Genomic DNA, 23,200 nt, shown 5'->3' on the forward strand with positions numbered 1-23,200 from the left:
TAATTAATAAATCTATATGAATAAAGATAATGATTTTTGTTTCAAATTGTTAATATTGATCTTTTATTATTTTATCATTTGGTTTAATATAATTATCAAGTTCAGAATGAATAATCGACATAAAATAAGAATTAATAATCGACATAAAAAGATGTAAACAATACTTAAATTTTACTTTACCTTTTCAAATCAAGGAGCTTGAATGATAATGGATGGAGCTTCTTCAAAAATGAAGAACCATAAACATGGGGTTATTTTTTGAAAAGAGGAAGAAGATGCTTTGAGAGAAACAATAAAATTTATTTTTGATTTTTTTTCAAATTGCTTTGAGACGTGGCTCATTTTTATTGGCCATTGTTAGCCAAAAGCTGCACTCACTCTGCACTCACGCGCCCTAGATGGGTGAAATCGCGATTTTTGCCACGTAGGCACGCAAGGGGTAATATATTACTTAAAAAAAAGTTGGAGGGGGTAATAGGACCTCATCAAAGATAAGGTGTGTCGTAGAGATTTTGGATATAGGCTAGGGGGGTAATTGAGTATTATCCCTTTAAATTATAAAAGTAATTACTTTTATTTTTATTTTGGCTGTGATAAATATTAGCTGAAAAGAAATAAAGGTGATAAATTAATAATACATATTAGATTGAAACTAATGAATGAATAAATTAGTTGTAATACTAAAAACCTAATATTTTAAAAGATGTCAAAAAGTAACTTTACAAATAAAATGAATAGTAGGATGGTATATTAGCATTTAAACTAAACTAATAATCTTTACTAAATTATAAAAGAGTAGTTCTTCATTAAAATATACAATCAAATTTTTACTTTTATTTGATTTCAAACATATTAATCTGAATAGTGAACAAATGTAAGTTTGATTTGAATTTAAAATGGACGGGTCAAAATTTGATTTTTTTATTATATTGAAATATGAAGTTGAGGAAGGATAATATGGTCATTTCATTATATTTTAATTAAATTTTTTATAAATTCTATTTTTAAATTTGTCAAAATATTTTTTCAAGTGGCTAAATTTTCTGTAAGTTCCATGATTATTCTAGAAATTATAAATTACGAGATTTTTCTAGAATTAAATCCATGACACAAGTAAAAAGACACTAACATATTCTTCACTCCATTCACTCCTGAATTATCTCCCCTCTCATGTCTTATACCAATAAACTTATCGCCCTTTATTTCTAATTTGCATCCTAAATAATACACACTTCGGTATAGATCTCTTATTAGAAAGATTAATAATGTAGTTTTTTTCAACATTAATTGAGAACTTTATTTATGGTTAAATCCCTACATGATGGACCTACTTTGGTGAAATGGTCTATTTCAAGCTACAACCTTATAGACAAATATATGGGGCACTAAGGAAGCATTTGAAACTTTCGTCCAAGTATTATGGACTTTACAAGATTTTAGCTAAGACCTGGTCAGTTGCTTACAAGCTTGAGCTACCTGTCGACTCTAAAGTTCATCTAGTATTTTATGTGTCATTGCTCAAGAAGAAGGTGGAAACTACTGTAGTGGTGCAATCTGCTTTACCTAGCACTGGATAGGATGGTCAGTTCATTGTGTAACCAATAGATATCTTACAAAGACATATGATCAAGAGGAACACTACAACTGAGGTGAAAGTTTTAGTTCAATGAACCGATTTGCCTCCAGAAGATGCTACTTGACAAGTTTACAGCTTGAGTTTTTGATTAAAATCATCCTTGGAGTATGACCAAAACCTAAAATATATCCTTGTGTTATATAAGTGAACAAAAAACACCCCTGAACTATCCAAAAAGTTGCAAGATTCATCCTTTTGTCTATATTTTTTAAGAAACTCAAGCCCCAACAAAAAATGTATTAAGTCAAATGAATATATGTACGCATGGTTAAGCTAATCGAGTTAAGTGGTTTTTAAAACTTTTCAAAATTAAGGGTTTAAATTATATTCAGACAAAATATATTCAAATTCTAAATATTCTTTGGAAAAACAAATACTACTCCAACTTCAACAATTTCAAATACAATAAATATTTTTGTATTTTAATAACTAAACACTTACGTAGTTTTACTAAATTTTCAGCATTTCTATACATTGTATATATAGTATATATCCCTCAATATTTTACTAAAGAAAATCTCTTAATAGTTGGATGTAATATATTTGAAATGATTTTTTTACTCAATCTTTCTAACCTTCGGAATGTACTGTATGAATATTTCAAACTTATGTATTAGTGCAACTCAATTTACTTGGTGATGCAAAAACAAATACTCTATAAACTAACAACAACGAAATGTAAATTCAAGATTCATTTCCTATTCATACACTTATTCTTTTAAGTTATAGTTTTGATCTTCTCGTCGTGGTCAAGACGTGACCAAATATTAAAATAGTTTTTTAATTAGTTCAATCAGTTTACTAATAAAAATAGACTGAAGCATGATTCTTGTTAATTTTTTTTGGATAGTATAAGGATTTTTTTGGTTACTTAGATAATATAAGAGTTTACATTAGATTTAAGTCATAGTTGAGCGATGATTTTACCCAAAAATTCATTACAGTTTCCTCAAGGACGACTTTCCATGTATTGATTCACATCCTTGAGGTCAAGAATGAATTAATGGATGAGGGTATGTACCGATCCGGTTCAATAGAATTAATTAGGCAAATAAAGGAATGTCGGCAGTGGGAATGGAAGTCGAGTTGCGGAATAATAATGGAGTCCACATTAAATGGCTAAAATCATGAGTCATTAATGTGGTCAGCAACAGTAGTTATATAACGACATAGAAGGGAGGAATCACATAGCGATAATCCTGGTAAATCTTCCTCCTCTTCCTCGCACTCTCTCTCCTCTGTTCTTCTTCTCTCTTCTAATTCAAGATCTTATCTTCCTTTTTCTACAGAGTCGAGACTCACAATGGATGCCCATTTATTTTAGTTATCATAGAGTAGTTCAGTTTTCAATTTCTTGTAGTCAATATCTTGTTTTCCTATTGAATAAAATCAGAAAATTGTCCCAAAAACACGAGTTTCTACTCTTATTTGTGATCTACAGTCAGGTCTTAGTGAGGTCCTGACAATTTCCTTAGTAGCGGTGTCTTCTTGTTGTTGTGTAGTTGTTTCTTATATTAGCTGCTCAATGACTTATAGATGTTTTCTTCCTCTTCTCATTGAATAGAGTTGCTTGTTTCTTTCATAAATTGTATTGTTTTCTTGTTTTATTCAAGGTACTCTTCTTCTTCTTCCTCTTTTCCAACATTCAATAGGTTTAAAGTTTCGTAATCTGCTTTGTTTTCTTATGTACAATCAATAAAGATTATTGGGTTGAGCTTTCTTGTAGTTGATTCGATTTTGTGAAGTGACTTATGAGACTGTAAGAAAGAGAAATAAGGGTGTGTGATATTTCTTGCTTCGTCATATCTAACGACGGAGGATCATGGTGATCCTGGAAAGAAATAATTCCTCTATTTGTTATTAGAATTTAATCTTATATGAAATCAATGACTATCTTAGATGAAAATATTGATCTTTTTGATGATTTTTCGTGTAAATTATCATATAGTAGGAGTTAGGATTTGAGTCACCTCATATTCACAGTTAACTTTCCACCATCTCGTTCTGGGCACAAAAGGTTAAGTAGGCTGCTTTGACATAGTTTAAAAAATCACCTTTTTGCCCCCCATGTTAATCTATTTGAAGTCTCATCATTGTCTATGTGCAATTGTGGGGTTCAAGTACTGCCTATTAATTTTAAGTTAATTTATAATAATTCCTAGTGCTATTTATCCTTAGATCTTAATAACAAGTTGTTTGCATCATAGCATTTTTGTTATTTTTATGGTCTTGAAGGTAGGGGTATACCCACATGGGTTTCAAGGGGATCAACTGAATTCCCTCGAACAAAAATTACACCGTATATAGTAGGGGCGGACCCACGTGTCGTCCAGGGTGTTTACCCGAACACCCTCGATAAATACATTGTATACCTAAGGTGAATTTTTTGGATTGTGTTGATATATATATTTTGAACACACTGAATCACAAATGGATGAGATAGACCAGCGGTAGCTGAGCTCAAAGTTACGCGCGATGTCTAGGATTTGAGTCCCTAGGTTGGCGTTTTATTTTTTACATTTTTTGGTTTCAATTTTTTTAGTCAAATGTTTATAATTTTATTTTCCGAACCTCCTCAAAGAAAATTCTAGGTCCGCTACTGCTATATATATAGGGTAAATTTTTATTATTTATGTGGATATATGTATTTTGAATCCATTAATGACAACAAGAAATTGATAGTCAAATGGCAGATCTCTTGAAAGTAAGTTTCATGCTGAGGGTCCAAATTCCTCTATTAGCGTTCTATTTTTTTCTTCTTACTTTTCAGTCTTTTCACTTTTTTTTTTAGTTTTTTATTTTGTAAAACGTCTTTTTTGTTTTAAACTAAATAATGAAGAGGTCCTCCACTAAAACTATATACAACTACTTCCTTGAAATTTTGTTTTATTAAATTATTTACATATTTATACTTTTATTTTTCGAACCCCCAAAATGAAAATCCTTGATCCAGCACTACTTGAAGGTTATGACACCTAGTACGCAATGAATGCAACTTATAAATAACTGACTCGATGCAATCTACTTAGTTGGCGTGGAGAAGTTTTGGATTATGCCTTCAAAAAATAGGAGAAGAATATGAAATACGATGTTCATTTGTCAAATATTACAATACAACTTTAAGAACTCGTCAAATAGTTGAGACACATTTTCTAGTATATGGAATACTTCGTAATTGTAGATTTGGTATAACCATGGAGAACGTTTGGGTGAGCGATTATCAGAATCATAATCAAGAGATGAAGATGAAGAACAATATGGTGAGGCAGTAGAAAAATGTGAGAGTGAAGATGAAGTAGAAGAGTTATTGAGGGATTTGTATCTTAATCATGACGGAGGAATTATGCATACTGATTGTGATGACTTACTTGAAGAGGAACCAAATTTTGAATTTTTTTTCTACAAGCTATCAAAGGATTTCGAGTTGCCATTATACCAAAATTCAAAAGCTTCAAACCTTCCCTTTTTGATAAATTCTTCATACTAAAAGTATGGGTCGTTGAAGTAATGCATCATTTACAATGCCATTGAAACTATTGAAAGAAGAGTTACTGTGTAACATCTCGTATCCAAAAAAGACTAAAAATCAGCTTTTCAGAAAAATTGCAGGTGCAATCGAAGGTCACCATCTACGGACCGTACTGTGGGTCCCTAGATTGCCACTGTAGCCCCCTATAAAACGCAGCTAAAAAAAATCGACTAAGTATTGATCCACAGACAGACCAATGGCCCGTAGTTTGTGTCCGTGGATCAAGACACAAATACCCAGTCTCTGACATGAACTACAGATGACCACCACAGACAGTATGGTAGACTTCGATGTCATTCTAGGCATGGATTGGTTACATTTCTTTATGCCTTAGTCGATTATAGAACTATGATTATTTGTTTTAAGTTTCCAAACGAACCAATCTTATAATGTAAGGGTAATAGCTTAGCCCCTATGGGATGATTTATTTCTTACGTTAAGCCAAGAAAGATGATCTTTAAGGGTTATCTCTATCATTTAGTTCGGGTTAAGGATTATAGCTTTGAAACCCCAACTCTTGAGTCAGTTCCAGTAGTCAGTAAGTTTCCAGAAAATCTTCCCGCTCTTCCTTCCAAAAGGGAAATCGACTTTGGAATTGATCTCCTTCCAGATACCCAACCTATTTATATTCCTTCTTGAAGAATAACTCCAACTGAGAACAAGGAATTGAACGAGTAGTTGAAAGATCTTTTAGACAAGGGATTCATCAAACCTAATATTTCGCCATGGGGTGCTAGATATTTCTCGAAGATTGACCTCAGATGAAGTTATCATCAGCTTAGAATCAAAGATAGTGACATTCTAAGACAGTCTTGAAAACTCGGTATGTTTATTTTGAATTTGTAGTATGTCGCTTGGACTAACAAATACTCCTGTAGTTTTCATGGATTTGATGAACAGAGTGTTCAAAAAATACTTGGACTTGTTCGTTTTCATCTTTCTTGATGATATCCTCATCTGCTCTAGGAATGAGGAAGAACATGCAGGTCATTTGAGAATTATTCTACTGACTCTCAAAATCACCAATTATTTGCTTACTTTAGCAAATATGAGTTCTGGTTACAATCAGTTGCTTTCCTTTGTCACATTGTATCTAGAAAGGAGATTCGAGTGGATTTGCAGAAGATAAAAGTAGTTAAACAATGGCCCAGACCTACCTCTGCTATAGATATCTGACGTTTCTTAGGCCTAGTAGGTTATTACAGAAGGTTCGTGGATGGATTCATCCAAAGCCTCACTATTGACTAGGTTGACTCAAAATATGGTCAACTTTTAATGGTCAGATGATTATGAGAAAAGCTTTGCAGAATTGAAAACTATATTGACTACAACTCCTGTCTTGAATACAAAGGGTTTAGATGGTTGTGTGATCTATTCGATGAATCCAGAGTTCCTAGGTTGTGTGTCGATACAACGAGATAAGGTTATAGCTTATGCATCTAGACAACTTAAGGTGCATAAAAAGAACTATCCAACTCATGACCTTGAGCTTACAACAGTGGTGTTTGCACCCAAGATCTGGAGACACTACTTGTATGATGTTCATGTTGATGTGTTCACTAATCATAAGAGCCTTCAACATGTGTTTACCCAGAAAGAGTTAAATCTTTGCTCGAGGAGACTTGAGTTCCTTATGGATTATGATATGATTGTGCATTACCATCCTGGTAAGGCAAATGTGGTAGAAGATGCCCTTAGAAGATTAACACTGGGTAGTGTAGCCCATGTTGAGGAAGAAAGGAAGAAACTAGTGAAGGATGTCAACAGGCTTGCTCGCTTGGGAGTTTGCCTTATGAGCATATCAGATAGTGGTGTAACAGTTCAGAATGAGGTATAATCTTCTTTGACAATGGAAGTTAAGGAAAAGTAAGACAGTGATCCAATCTTTCTTGAACTTAAGGGTGCAGTCCATAATCATAGAGTGGAGGTTTTCTCCCAAGGGGAGATGGTTTAATTCGCTACAAGGGTAGATTATGTGTTCCTAATGTGGGCGAGTTCAAACATCATATTCTTGCAGAAGCCCATAACTTCAGATATTCTATTCATCCAGGTGCCACTAAGATGTACCACAATATGCGGGAAATCTACTGGTGGAATGACATGAAGAGGGATATAGCAGATTTTGTGAGTAAGTACCCCAATTGGCAGCAAGACAAGGTAGAACATTAGAAACTAAGGGGTATGACTCAAGAGATTGACATTCCAAATAGGAAGTAAGTATTGATCAATATGGATTTCATCGTAGGGTTACCTCGTACTCGCAGACAGCATGACTCCATTTGGGTGATAGTTGATAGGATGACTAGGTCTTCTCGTTTTTTGGTAATCAATACTACATATTCTATGGAGGACTATGCCAAGATTTATATTAATGAAATTGTGAGGTCGCATGGGATTCCTTTTTCTATCATCTCAGGTAGAGGTCCTCAGTTTACCTCTTATTTTTGGAAGTCATTTTAGAAGGGTCTTGGTACTTATGTTAACCTTAGCAAAACATTTCATCCGCAGACTGATGGACAGGAAAAACGTACTATTCAGACCCTAGAGGATATTTTGACATCTTGTGTAATCATTTTAAAGGGTAGTTGGAATGATCATCTTCCTCTTATTGAGTTTGCCAATAACAATATTTACCATTTAAGCATTCAGATGCCTCTTATGAGGCATTGTATGGGCGTAGATTTAGATTTTCTCTTGGTTGGTTTGAAGTAGGTGAAGAAAATTTGATAGGGTCAGATTCATTCCTTTATGCTTTGGAGAATGTACAACTCATTAGAGATAGACTTAAGGCATCTCAGAGTCGGAAGAAATAGTATGCAGATGTAATGAGAAGGGAACTAAAGTTCCAAGTTGATGATTGTGTTTTCCTGAAAGTGTCACCTATGAAGGGGGGTGATGAGATTTGGAAAGAAAAGGAAGGTCAATCCTAGATATATAGGCCCTTATAAGATCTTAAAAAAGGTTGGCAATATGGGATATGAGTTAGAGTTGCCAGTAGAACTAGAAACAATGCATCTAGTCTTCCACATCTCGCTCTTGAAGAACTGTGTAGGTGATCCAGCCTCCGAGGATATACTAGTTGAGATTCATTACTGTCATGTTAGAAGGTTGAGAAACAAAGAAGTCACTTCAAACAAGGTTTTGTGGAGGAGTCTGTAGAAGGAGCTACTTGGGAAGCAGAAGCAACCATGAAAGCAAAGTATCCTTACCTCTTTTCTTGTGAATCCAATCCAGCTTGAGGTAATAATTTCTCTTCAGTTTTTAGTCAAATATGCGGGAATTCAACCTTAGAATCATGTTCCCTCAGTTTGTACTTGCATTTTCAGCATATTTGGAAGTCCTTCGCACTCAATTCAGTCAAAAACTCAGTTTCAAGTGTTTAGTGGTAGGCATTGCAGCCTCTCCCTCTATTTTAGCTAGTTTAGTCTTCATTCGAGGATGAATATTCTCAAGGGGGAGATAATGTAACACCCAGTATCCAAAACAGACCAAAAATCAGCTTTAAAAAAAATTTCAAGTGCAATCGAAGCTCACCATCTACGGATTATAGTTTGATATACGGCCCGTATTGTGGGTCTGTATATTACCACCATAGCGCCTCCAAAATTCATCTTAGGAAAAATTTGTTAAGCCTCAACCCAAGGACAGACCTACGGTCCATAAGTCAGACTACAGTATGTAATCTATGTCTGTGGATCAAGACCCCATTACGCAGCCTCTGACATGAACTACGGATAACCATAACAGAACGTCATTTGATCTACAGTTTGTAGGTCTGACTGTAAGTGAAGGTTAGCAACTAGTTAGGGGGAAATTGTTGTTGGGTCAACTTTAAATGCTCATAACTTTTAGCACAAAATGAAATAGGTGTCCCATAACCTATACGATGATATATAATTGAATCAGCTTTCTAGGGCCACCGAGTGTCACATCCGGGAATACCCCCTAGACGTAACTGGCGTCGTCGTCCTCATGGAGGACTAAGACTAGCCTCTTAGATTACATCATTACATTCATAGGTCAAATTTAGAGGAAATTTAAAACTTTTTATTACTTCTACTTGCAGATTTACATAGACCTCTGCATTCACATATTGTGTGTGTGTATATATATATATATATATATATATATATATATATATATATATATCGAGTATACATAGACCCTTCGTATAGAAAGATTACTTAGTCTTCTACTTTTATTGCACATAAGCATATAAAATATAACATAATCATACTAGTCATCTCATCTTATAATAATCTAATAAGAGTGTAAAAACATGGGAGTTGCCCATACATCAAATTAATAATGCCTCACATGGTCTATACAATGTTTCACACTAAATGGAAAAGAAAGAAACATAGAATTCTTAAACTCAAAACAACTCCATTAGCTAGAAAGTGGCATCGCGCCCTCAAATAGTCGTCTTTAGAAGCACTTCAACGACAAAAACCTAAATTGTTGGGAAAAAGTAAGAAATGGGGTTAGTACACCACTTGTACTAAGTATGCACACATACTTTGGAAATAAGCTAAGAAAAGGGAAATGTCATAAATCTATGCCATTTACTTTGAAAACATTTATGCATATTCAACAATACTATACCAAATTACTTAGGCATATTCATTATGTCATAGACATGTACATCAGAAGACCAACAACATCAAAACTAGTCAAGTCAACTTGCATATCATGTATTGAATACATGGTCAAGTATGATAAAGTCATAATAGCAACAACCATGAATGAGAGTACATTTCATCATTACTAAAGCAACACAATTACCCATGAATCCCTATCAAGTCAACAAGTGCAATGACCAAGAAAAGCCCTATAACCTTATTCAATCAAGTAACCCAACAAGAATTATGACTAACATCCTACTTCTCATATCATAACATTGAAGAGTACATAGCATTATGCTTTAACAATATAGACCAACACATATTCATAAGTGACACCAATCAACATATAGTATCAACAATGTGCACGTTCACCATATACATGTCATGTAGAATTTTAAGCATATTCATACATAAGAACATCCTTATAAGACTCCCTTCAAGGATAAATAGTGCAATGTTTAGGTAGAGTCCCATACCCCTACCTAGACTAAGCTAAGCCCCTTAGGTCATCTTAGTTAGAGTTCATTCCTGTAATTCATTTTACCTTTTGGTAACATCTTTCCCTAACCGACATAGACCACATGAGGTAATGTGGAATCCGATGTCATGGAATCCTAAATTGAAAGAAGGAGGACCACTTCCCAAGGTAGTACAAAAACATGAACAACAACTACTATGTGGATCCACTAACTAGTATTCGTACAGGGGAAACATAGTTCAACAACTAGGATATATAGTTGGGACCCTCTTTATGCTACATGCATTGTAGTATCCAATATCAAGAGTACATTAGTGATTCTACCATACCTATGTGGGAACGGACACTCCTCACTCTAGTTCACTCGGTGCTAAGATAGATTCCCTTTTGAAATATCTTTAATGTCTTTATTAATCATCATAGATTATTGTAGGTTATAGGGCCTAACCCTTGTATAACATTATCATCATCATATCTCAATAAGAATTGCATGATTATTTTCCTTTCATTACAAATCATATAGGTGATGTTAGCACATTATTATTTTCATATCATGATAAGACACATTGGTAAATCATTCACCATCCTTATAACATTTACATCTTAAGCCAAAACGTCACAAAACATAGTCAAGACATTTGAATTAAACATCATACCACCCAATCAATCCTATAAAAGTCATATTCCAATACCATATCATGAATTAATTAAAATTAACCACAATTCGATGTAAAGGATAGGGATCATAAGACTTAACAAGTATCCTTCATAATTCATCATCAAGGTCTTATTGTCAACCCTTAATTCAACCCAATTAGGGTATAACATCATCATAATTCAATGACCAACATAATAACAAGGATAAAAGAATCACTACATCACAATTCAATACTAGATCAAGCTATAGACAAGATACTCAGGTCAATTAACAACAAACTTCATAACCTAGATAAATTCATAAGAACTAGAATGATAGGACTATAATTAATCCTAATTTATTCATAATTGATACAACCATACAACATTAATTCAACCAATAATCAATTCAATTGAACCAATACAATACAATTCTTGTGAAAATCACAACATAGGGTTAATGGGAATAGGTCATCTTTTATAAACTAGACTAATCCATCAAGAAATAACATAATTAAGTTAGAATATATGTTAATATATTCATACTATCCAAAATAAATTATAAATAAATTAATTCATAACTTCAATTTTGAGATTGGATGAAACTCACTTGAAACTCAATTTTAGAAATCAATTTGATGGAACCTTTTGAGGAAAGAGGTGTCAAAGGTGAATCACATCCCATACCTTACTAATTGATAAATTTTGATGGAAAAACTTGACTCTTTGCAGACCTTAAGACCTTCCCCAGCTTGGTCTTCAATGGTGTTCTTCACTAGAGCGAGAAAGAAGAGAGTTTTGGGTTTGTGAGTTATGAGAATTTAGATTAGTTTAATGGCGTTTGAGTCTTCATATGGGGTGTTAATTAACTTAATTATACTTACCATAGTCACCAAATAATTACCTAACCCCTTAATTAATTAATTAGACTAAGTCAAAATGTGCAGAAAATTAGACCATCACTAACGACACCAAGATCGACGGATCATGGGTCAATCGACGGCCAACCCCCCTCCTTGCGTGCTGCACATTCATAGATTAGTTCAAAGACTGTGAAAAAGATCCCCTTCAAGTATTTTTCTAAGTGTTGGTATACGTATGGCATCGATGCACCATCGATCCACACACGCCTAGTAGACTGTCTTCGTGGGTGCACATTGCCCAGGCTGTGTTTGACTCCAACGTGCAAGGGTCCTCCTCAAGCGCCCTTGGTTGGTCCTTGGGGAGTCGTACCCAGACCTTTCAACTATGAATCAACTTAAACACATGTTAGACACTCTTCCACCAATTTTCATTATTTTTTGACTCTTAAAAGCTAGTCAAATAGGCTAAGGCACGCGAGCATCTCATTGAACTAGTTTTCCGAAGTCATGGATGTTCTTGGACGTTTTGGTTTCTAGACTTCCTACATGACTTATATTCATTAAAATAGACCTTAAAACAATGTCTAAACCTTATGAAACTTATATTAGGCTGTAGAACACGTCTTAGATTTTGGAAGTGTTAGATTATCCCCCCTCTTAGGAACATTCATCCCCGAATGACACTAAAAATTCTTTTGAAGGAAGGAATAGACTCAAAACTAGAATCCCAAACAACAACAATAGATAACAATACCCACCATATCTTTTACACAAGGCAATTCAAAAAGCTTCAATTACCACACAAAGGCTCAACATTACATTATGAGGAGTATCCTTCTCACAACAACACGAGCTCAACATAGTATTTATGGGTCAATTATGCCAAAGTTCAACTTACCAATATGTTACCTATCATTTAATTAAGACTCACCATATAAAAATGCACAAGATAAGTCAAACAAAAGAAAGTTGCAATTTATTGACATCCTTCACTATAATCGCTGTAACAACATCCCAAAAAATGCACATTTTGCAAAACTTCTCTAAAAAGCAAAGAAACTTAAATTTTTGTCTTTTTTTCCTCTATTAGTAAGAACAAATAACCTTAGTTGTCAAATAGATGAGGATAACGGGACTTCATGTCGGCCTCGGCCTCCCATGTTGCATCCTCAACTAGGTGATTCTTCCATAACACCTTTACGGAAGCCACCTCTTTGTTCCATAACTTCTTTACTTGTCTATCAAGGATTTGTACTAGAACCTCCTCATAAGAGAGGTTATCTTATACACCAAGACCCTCAATAGGAAGAATAGAATCAGGATCACCGATACACTTTTTAAGCATAAAAACATGGAAAACAGGATGAATCGAAGCCAATTCACTAGGCAACCTTAACTCATAGGTAACCTTATCAACCCTTTGCGATATTTCATAGTGACCCACATAACGAGGACCTACTTCCCTTTCTTGCCAAATCTAACAACCTCTTTCATAGGTGAAATTTTCAAATACACCTTATCACCTCTTTCAAACTCTAAATCCCTTCTCCTATGATCGACATAAGACTTTTGCCGACTATACGTCATTTGCAACCAGTCCTTATGATATGAACTTTCTCCAAAGTTGTATAAATCAAATTGGGACCAAGAAGCGAAGGTTAAACTACTTCAAACCATCCAATAGGAGACCTACACCTCCTACCATAAAAGGCTTCATAAGGATCCATGGATATGAATGAATGTAAACTATTATTATAACCGAACTCCACCAAAGGCAAATGCTTATCCCAATTCCCCTTGAAATCTATAATACAATAACTAAGCGTATCTGCAAGGGTTTGATTAGTAAGTTTCGCTTGACCATCCATTTGGGGATAAAAAATAGTAACTTCACCTTACTACCCAACCCTTCTTGGAATGACCTCCAAAACCTAGATGTGAATTGTGCAGCCCGATCCAATATGATGGATAACGGAATACCATGGATATATAAAATCTCATCTATGAAGATCTTTGTATAATCTTTCGCTGAATAAGTAGACTGGACGGGAGGACTTGGTCATCCTATCTACAATTACACAAATAGAGTCATATTGTTTTTTTGTTTGAGGGAAACCTACTACAAAATCCATATTGATGTCTTCCCACTTACAAGTAGGAACTTAAATTTCTTGTAGTAAACCACCCGACTTTTGATGCTCGACTTTTACTTGTTTTAAATTTGGACACTTAGCAACAAACTCCACTATATCGTTTTTCAAACCTTCCCACTAAAGCACTTCCCTAAGGTCATGGTACATTTTTGTCGAACTTGGATGAATGGAGTAGCGGAAACCATGGGCTTCTTGAAGGCCCGGTTCCTGAACCCATCTTCATTGGGAACACATAATCTTTCTTGATACTTTAAGTCACCATCCCCTCTTAAGGAGAATGACTCATTAAACATACCAAGAAGCGAGTTCCTTCAACTCCATCAATGATTGATGAAGGTGTTGTGTGGACTTTACCTCAACTACCAAAGATGACTCGGAGTTATGATGGACCATGAAACCACCATTCGAAGAATCTTCCAACCTCACACCCAATATAGACAACCTATGAAAATCCTTCACTAGGTCTTTGTTGGCTTTCTCTATATGAGACACACTACTCATGGATAACCGACTTAGAACATTCGCAACCACAATGGCTTGCCGGGGTTTTAGAGAAAACTCATGTCGTAACCACCTTCTTTGAGAGATTCAACTCCTTTTGGGTAAACACATATTGGAGACTCTTGTGGTTAGTTTACACATCAACATGGACACCATACAAGTAATGCCTCCATATTTTCAAGGAAAATACCACATCTTCTAATTCAAGATCATGAGTTGGATAGTTTCTCTCACGCACCTTAAGTTTTCTAGAAGCAGAGGCTACCACCTTACCGTGTTGCATAACCACACACCATAAACCCACTAGAGATGTATCACAATACACAATGAAATCCTTTGTGACCTCTAGTAAAGTCAACACCGGAGCGAAAGTAAGCCTATTTTTCAAAATTTGGAAACTTCTTTCACATGTCTCCAACCACTCAAGTTTGTTACTCTTTTGGTCAAAGTAGTTAAGGGAGTTTCTATGGATGCAAAACCATCCACAAACCTCTAATAACAACACGCTAGACACAAGAAACTCCTAATGTCGGTTGGAGTCAATGTTCTAGGCCAATTTTTTACCGCATCGACTTTCCTTGGATAAACCTCAACTCCCTTAATAAAAATGATATGACTAAGAAATGCCATCGACCTCAACCAAAACTCACATTTTTTATACTTGGCAAATAATTGGTTCTTCTTAAGAACTTGTAACACCACACTCAAATGGTTTATGTAATCACCCTCATTTTTCGAATATACCAAGATGTCGTCAATGAATATAATGACAAATGAATCTAGGTAACTTTGAAACACTCTATTCATGAGATCCATAAACGATGTATGGGCATTCGTGAGACCAAAGGACATTACTATGAACTCATAGTTACCATATCTAGTCCGAAATGCCGTCTTTGGTATATCCTCACCTCTCACTCTAAGTTGATGATACCCCGATCTGAAGTCAATCTTAGAAAAGTAGCTTACTCCTTGGAGTTGATCAAACAAGTCGTCAATCTAAGGGAGAGTATACTTGTTGTTAATAGTGACTTTATTGAGTTGGCGGTAATCAATGCACATCATGAGGGACCCATCTTTCTTTTTCATAAACAAAACCCGAGCACCCCATGGAAATATACTAGGTCTAATGAAGCCTTTGTCTAGTACATCTTTGAGTTGAGCCTTCAAATCTTTCAATTTGACTGGAGCCATATGATAAGGAGGAATTTAAATGAGATTTGTATCCGGTAACAAGTCGATACAAAAATAAATTTACCATTCTGGAGGAATACTGGGAAGATCATTAGGAATGATTTCTGAAAATTCCCTCACTACAGGACCGACTCAATGGGAGGAATGTTGCAGTCTAAATTTTGGACTTGTAATATGTGGTATAAATACCCTTTAGTAATCATTTTACATGTTTTCAAACAAGAAATGATTCGGCCTGTAGGGATAGAATTTCCCCCCTTCCACTCTAAATGATTAACCATCCCTATAACATTTACATCTTAAGCCAACACCTCACAACTCAAAGTCAAGAAATTTTGATTCAACATCATACCACCCTATAAATCCTATACAAGACATACTACAATACAGAATCATGACTTAATAACAATTAACCACAATTTGAAGTAACGGATAGGGATCATAAGACTTACCGGTCTCCTTCATAATTCATCATCAAGATCTTACCATCAACCCTAACATCAACCCAATTAGGGTATAACATTATCATAATTCAATTAACAACATAATAACAAGGATAAAAGAATCACTTAATCACAATTCAATACTAAATCAAGCTTAAGACAAGATACTTAGGTCAATTCACAACATATATCAAAACCTAGATCACTTCATAAGAACTAGCATGATGGGACAATATTTCATACTAATTTAATCATAATTGTTACAAAAACATCATCTAACATTAATTCAACAAATAACTAATTCAATTGAACCAATATGATACAATTCCTATCAAGATCACAACATAGGGTTAAGGGGAATACATCATCTTCTACAAACTAGACCAATCCATCATGAAATAACATAATTGAGCTAGATTATATGTTCATCCATTCATAATATCCAAAATAAATCATAAACAGATCAATTCATATCAACAATTTCTTGATTGGATGAAACTCACTTGAAAACTCAATTTTGGAAATCAACTTGATGGAACCATTTGAGGAAAGGGGTCCCAAAGGTGAATTAGATCCCATGCTTTAATAATTTATAAAGATTAATGGTGAAACTTGAATCTTTGCCTTCCCTATATTATTATTCAATGGTGTTCTTCACTAGAGAGAGAAAGAAGAGAGAAGGAAGAGAGTTTTGGGTTTTAGAGGTTTATGAGTTTAGATTATTTTAGTGGGGTTGGGGTCTTTATATGGGGTGTTAATTAAATTAATTAGAATTTCCTTAACTCCTAAATAATGACCTAACCCCTTAATTAATTAATTCAAAATAAGTCAAAACATGCAGAAAATTAGACCTTCACAGACGACACCACGATCGACGGATTGTGGGTCAATCTTCGGTCAACCCCTCTCTTTCGTGTTGCACATTCGTAGGTAAGTTCAGAGACTGTGCAAAAGAGCCCGTTCAAGGATTTTTCTAAGTTTTGGTTGACGGATGGCATTGAGGCCTCATCGATCCACACACACCTCGTCGACTGTCTTCGTGGGTGTACACTGCCCAGGCAGTGTTCGACTCCAATGTTCAAGGGTATTCCTCAAGGGCCCTTGGTTGGTCCTTGGGGAGTCGTACCCAGACGTTTCGATCATGAGTCAACTTAAAATCATGTTATACACCATTTCAGCAATTTTCATCATTTTCTGACTCTTAAAACCTAGTAAAATAGGCTAAGGCACGCTACCACGTCATTGAACTAGTTTCCAAAGTCATGGATGTTCGTGGACATTTTGGTTTCTAGACTTTATAAATGACTTATATTCATTGTAATAGAACTTAAAACAATGTATAAACCTTATGACACTTATGTTAGGATCTAGAACATGTCTTAATTTTTTGAAGTTTTACACCGATTTTGCTAAAACCCGACCTTTGATTAAAAAGTTTTGCCCATTTTAGTGAAAAACCGTCAGGTAGACCCAAACGATGGACCTTCAATTGAATGACGACCCATCAGTCCAGGCCGTCGATTTATCAGACAACAATTATTTTAGGGTCTTTTGGTCTTTTTCTAGTTCGTTTAACCCCGAAGATACATTTCTTAAATCCTAAATAATGATAATAATAAAAAAATCCTAAATAATGATAATAATAATAACAAATCCTAAATAATGAGACTTTAGAAATTTAAGACTAGAAACGAAACTAAAACTTACCTCAGTCAAACTCATTAATAAAAATTTAGAAAATTCTAATCAAGAGAAGAGAAACAGGTCAAGAACCATTGTTCAAGAACTCAACAAGGATCCATCAGTTCATGGAATTCATCACCAGGCATGTGAGATTTCACTAGTGGGTTACTTTCACCCGTTAGATCCCTCTTTATCATTCAAATTCTTGATTCTCTTATCATGATTAGACCTAGGGTTTCTAGAACTTCATCAGATTATCATAAATTATTCTGTTATAAATTCCAAATTGGATTACCATGCTATTACTAAGTTTATTGCATGAATTTCAGAACCCTAGCAGTGTATTTCTTTAGCTCTTGAAATACACATGTTAGGTCAAACATTTCAATTATTAGTTATACATGTCTCTGTTATTGATGTATCATTATCAAATTAATTGTTGCATTCTCAGTTTGTATGTTCAGTGAACTATCTAGTATTTACAAAACTCAGTCATAATATGTTAACCACTTAATCCATTGGGAGTAGCATAATACCAATTTGGACTAGAATTCAACGTACCCAAATAGTCCCTGAACTACTAGCCAAGTAGGTTATAAGTCACCTATGTGGGCATAAGTTTAGTGATCACGCCAGGATGCCTTTATACCTCTGGCAGGGTATATTGGGTCCTCTCGATAGGGCGTATACATCAGACTCCACAATTAGCCTATGTGGTTATATTATCAATTATTAGTATCTCCCACAGTTCAATTAGATTCCATTGCATTGACCATTTATCAGTATATCCAGTATTCAATTTCAGCCTATAATAAATTGGTCACTCCATTCAGTTATCTCAACATTTAGAATTATATCATGTTCAAACTATATCACTGCTTTATTGCTATGTTTAGTTATGTATTATTTTTAGTTGTACTATATCTTACATGCTCAATACATTTAAAGTACTAGCGCATATGTGAGGTACATCTTCTCATGATGTTAGGTTTTCAGAATCAACATTGCGCTTAGATCGATTCCTGATATCCAGTTCAACAGAATTAGTGGTGAGTCCTAATTCTCTAAGGACAATACTTATGAGTTTACTTTCAGTATTTTATTGCTTTAGTTTCAATTTTCCCTAGACTTAACTGGGGTCTATCCCAACATTTCTAGTAAGTTAGAGGCTATTTTAAGACACAGTAAGTTTTAACTTAGTATTGAGTTCATATTGTAACAACCCTAAAAATGAATAGGATAAATACTTAAGGTTATTTATTTATTATTTAAAATCTTAAATTTTAAGGGCAAAATGGTCCTTTCACTAAGTTAATTAAATCAGGTTTTTATTTAAATTAATAAGGAGTCCTAGTTTTATTAATTCCTAAACTACAACTCCGATTACGTTACTACTCTCTGTCTCACGATATCTCTCTCACGTTCATCATTCTCTCCCTCACGTTTGTTTCTGTCAAAAAAACTTCAAGAACTGAAATAATATTATGAATTCTTCACACTTGAAGAACTCATATGAAATTTTAAGAAAAATAAAGTAACCAAAAACATAAAGACAAATAGAAGTTGTCTGTCGAGTGGTGTGGATGTTGAGGGAGGTTGGACTAATTTTGGAGAGGGTTTTGGGCAGCAACTTCAACATTTGAACAATCAAATAAGGTATTCGTTTATTTTGTCTTGGTCCCTTTCCCAAGAGACCCCTTAAGATTCAGTTATTTCCGTCCGAAAACTAGGATTTTTTCCCCGTTTCATGTCCCTGTCACTAGCTCCCAATGATTCGTAGGTTGGGTATGTTTGATGGTAGATTAACGTATGTGTGCTATTCTTGTGTTGAATGTCAATATATTTATGTACGTGAAATTATCAAAAAGACAGTCAATGTGTGTTTGAAGTTATGTGCAAGTGTGTGCAAGTTTGTGAATGTGGAAAGGGCCTCGGCTTGATGCTTAAAATTTGATAAGGCTATAGTTGTTGTTTTGTGTGCATAAATCAATGAAAAATCGTGATGTCCATTTAAGGAAATGTGGCTGATTGAGTGACAATGTTTTAGCCAAATGAACTCATGAAAAATACGCCTAAAGATGTGTTAAAATGGTATATGAATACACCCTATGAATTAAGTGCAAACGTTGATAAAAATGAATCGAAAATGACAAAAATTTCAAGCAACTATGCAAGGTTAAATTAGAATAAAGTTTAATAATGAAAATCTGTAAATTTAATTCATTTTAAAGACGTGAGGCCACAAGGATTTGAACCTGTGACCTCACCTTTTGGCTACTGGAATTCGCGTGAAAAGGAGACGAAAATGTATGGGAAAGAAGAGAAAAATAAATAAAAGAAAATGTGAGGCGTGAGAATCGAACCCATGACCTCAAGGTTAGAGAGGAGAATGGAAAAATTAAATAAGAAAATAAAATGAGGCTGTTGGGGCTCGATCCTGTAACCTCACTTCCAAGGCGCCTAGTTAAGAAATATTTAATTAAAAATAAAGATAGGAGGTAGTGGGGGTTCGAACCCACAACCTCAAAGCCTAGCAAAATTAAAACTAAAAGAAGGAGACTGTGGGGGTTTGAACTCACAACCTCCCATTGTCCAGCGAAAATAGAGAATAAAATGAAAGATACTGGGGGGGTTTGATCCCAACAACCTCTTGGTTTGGGGGACAAAGGGCCATGTGATGTTAGTGAAAAATAAAAAGGGGTTGTGGGGGTTCGAACCCACTACCATTCGGCCAATTTAAGAGGGAAACCAAGTAAAAAAATTAATAGTATAATGTTAATGTTAGGGTTCAATCTTGATTCCCAATGTCATGGAGATTAAAAATAATATCAATGAAAACTGTAAATGTTATTCTGGTGATTCGAATTTGGGTTTCCCTGTCCAAACATCCGTATTGATACATAAGTCATACGTGAACAAAATATCCAAGAATAATGCCATCTACTTAGATCAAATCAAGATCTTGGCATATATACAAGATACATAAGTCTTGTACTACATAATCTTAGAAATGTAGTAATTACTTAATGAACTATGAATGAATCCCCATGGCTTGTATGTGTAGACACATAATTCTAACATACGTTCAAAAGTAAGTGAACCTAAGTTGTATGTAATGCAATGATGAACCCTAGAAAGGTTAAGTATGAGTGTATGATAAACTAAATGGCCAAGTGCATGGGCATATGATGAGATGAACAATGAAATGAAGAAATGATCAATGAAATGATAAAACCCTAGAAGGGTTAAGTAAGGGTGTGAAGCACACTAAGTGTATTGGCATATGATGAAATGAACTTTCACGTAATAAGAGGTGAGTAACTTTAAAAGCAAAGGTGCTAATGATAATGAATGTGGTGACAACATGATATCAGGCTAATGTTAATGATGACAGCAATCTCAAATGAGCCTAAATAAATGTTACCAATACGTAATCACCTATGAGAGTGTAAGATAATGAAGAGACCAGTCTTTATGAACACTCTAATGAGAGTATGGAGCTTAACACACTCAATACAAATGTTGAGATGATAAATCATCTAATGAGGTATGATGTCCTAATACTAGAAGCCTGCTTCTAAGATTTATGAGATGAATGTAATGGAACTTTATACTAAGCAGCGAAAGACTAGCTATGAGTGGTGATGCCTTCTTTTATAAAGGGAGGAGGTTCACGTAACTCTCATGAGATAAGACAGTCCGGCTTGTCGGGTATGGGTCTCCTTATATCTGCTAGTCTTCGAACCTATACATACAATATAAAGATCTGGCGGGGTTGAATTCACATGTATGCTAGCATGTTATGGATCACTTTGGCTGGTGATTCCACCTATTTTTGGTGTGGGGGAGACACTGAATTTCATGATGCTCACATGTCTATGTCGGTTAATGTTAAAGTTCCCAATGAATGAATGAGGCCTACCTCAAATGATGCACATAATGAAATGAATGATACCAAAGGTGTTAGGATAGGATAATCATGAGATGAGACTGCCTCGCTTGCCGGGTATGGGTCTCCATATATCTCATAGTCTTCGAATCTATACAGCCAATATAAAGATCTAGCGGGGTAAAATTCCCATATACGCTAGCATGTTATGGATCACTTTGGCCGTTGATTCCACCTCTTTTTTATATGGGGAAGACACTTGACTCCATGATGCTCACATTATCTATGTCGGTTAAAGTTAAAGTTCCTAATGAATGAAGGAGGCCAGTCTCAAATGATGCACATAATGAAATGAATGATACCAAAGGTGTTAGCATAGGATAATCAAAAGGTGAGTTAGATTCAAGTAATGACTTTACGTCATTCTTGGTCATTGTACAACGAACCAAATAGAAGTCTTAAACTACATCCTAGGTGTACCTGGTGTTTACACTGGCCTATGAATGAAATGAAATGGAGTACGTATGAATGAACGAAGCAAACTCTCTTTTTTCAATGAAGACTCCCTGGTTGAGGTCCCATCTGTTCAGCCCTGATTTCTGGGATGTCTTAATGTTAAGTCCATGATTCTGAGGTATCATGACATATAAATGAATGATATTAAAGAAGTTATGTGCTACATGCAAATTGTGTTATAAGTTATATGATATGTGCTCTATGTAAATGTTATGTGCGCTGTGCAAATGTGAAAAGTATGATGTATGGTATTCTCACGGCATAACTTTCCTATTCCAAATAAGGAAAGCTCATTGACTTTCCTAATCCAAATTCGGCAAGCTCATTGAATTTCCTAATCCAAATTTGGCAAGTCCACTGACTTGACTTCCAAAAATCATGTTGTTAGGAAAGAGCTATTCTTTCTCATGCATGTATGTGTTGTGTGCTTGCATATACTCATACTTAGTACAAGTGTGTACTAAACCTATACAATCTCTACTATTTTAGGTGCAGGCACAGGTGGACGATAGAGGTACAGGATCGCTACTGCAGTTATCCAGACATCCAACATTCATTCGGTTTTGGTAGGTCCTGATGCTTTTGAGGATGCTACTATTTTATATTCTAGCTTAGTTTTAGAATTGAGCTAGTGGAGTATGTTTCACTAGCGTTTCTTTCTTGTTTTTATTCAGACTATGTATTGGTGTCATTTTAGCAATTATACACTTAAATAAGAATTGAACTATTTCTTTCAGTTACTTATCTCTTAAGGTTAGATGGTTGATGGTGAAAAATTACATATTAATGAGAATGTTTTTTTATCAGTATGTTAAGAAACAAAAAGTTTCAAATTTTCCGCTAAAATTTACCTATGTAAAGTAAGAATGACGTATGTAGACTTGTCTGCGACCTTTGAGAGGTCAACGACGCCGATCTCGTCTAGGGTCTAGATTTCGGTCGTGACAAATATTTTCTTGGTATTAAAATCATCAGTTTCAAATATCTTAATTATAGTAAATGGGTTTCTCCATTTTTTATTTTAATTATGTTTTCGATTCCGCGTCACTTTATT

At 34.8% G+C, this 23,200-nt stretch overlaps 1 protein-coding gene and 2 long non-coding RNA genes across 3 annotated transcripts in view; 2 read left to right on the top strand and 1 right to left on the bottom strand.

Moving 5' to 3' along the window:
• The first annotated feature begins 2,671 nt into the window (after positions 1 to 2,671).
• LOC109121323 (uncharacterized) lies at positions 2,672 to 3,362 on the top strand. Its single transcript, XR_002028723.3, has 2 exons — positions 2,672 to 2,838; positions 2,926 to 3,362. It is a non-coding gene; the product is annotated as an uncharacterized lncRNA (long non-coding RNA).
• Positions 3,363 to 6,798: 3,436 nt separating this feature from the next.
• On the top strand, positions 6,799 to 7,334 carry LOC138338909 (uncharacterized). The gene is made up of 2 exons (XM_069289994.1): positions 6,799 to 6,996; positions 7,086 to 7,334. The coding sequence occupies exons 1-2, from the start codon at positions 6,799 to 6,801 to the stop codon at positions 7,332 to 7,334; spliced, it is 447 nt and encodes a 148-aa protein (XP_069146095.1).
• A 2,090-nt stretch (positions 7,335 to 9,424) lies between these two features.
• The window catches only part of LOC112940173 (uncharacterized), a 44,545-nt gene continuing 30,769 nt past the window's right edge, over positions 9,425 to 23,200 (bottom strand). Inside the window, exon 4 of the long non-coding RNA XR_003244119.2 lies at positions 9,425 to 9,618. This is a non-coding gene — a long non-coding RNA (uncharacterized lncRNA). The remainder of the gene's footprint in view (positions 9,619 to 23,200) is intronic.

Source organism: Solanum lycopersicum, chromosome 10 (genome assembly GCF_036512215.1).
Source record: "Solanum lycopersicum chromosome 10, SLM_r2.1".
Lineage (NCBI taxonomy): Eukaryota > Viridiplantae > Streptophyta > Magnoliopsida > Solanales > Solanaceae > Solanum > Solanum lycopersicum.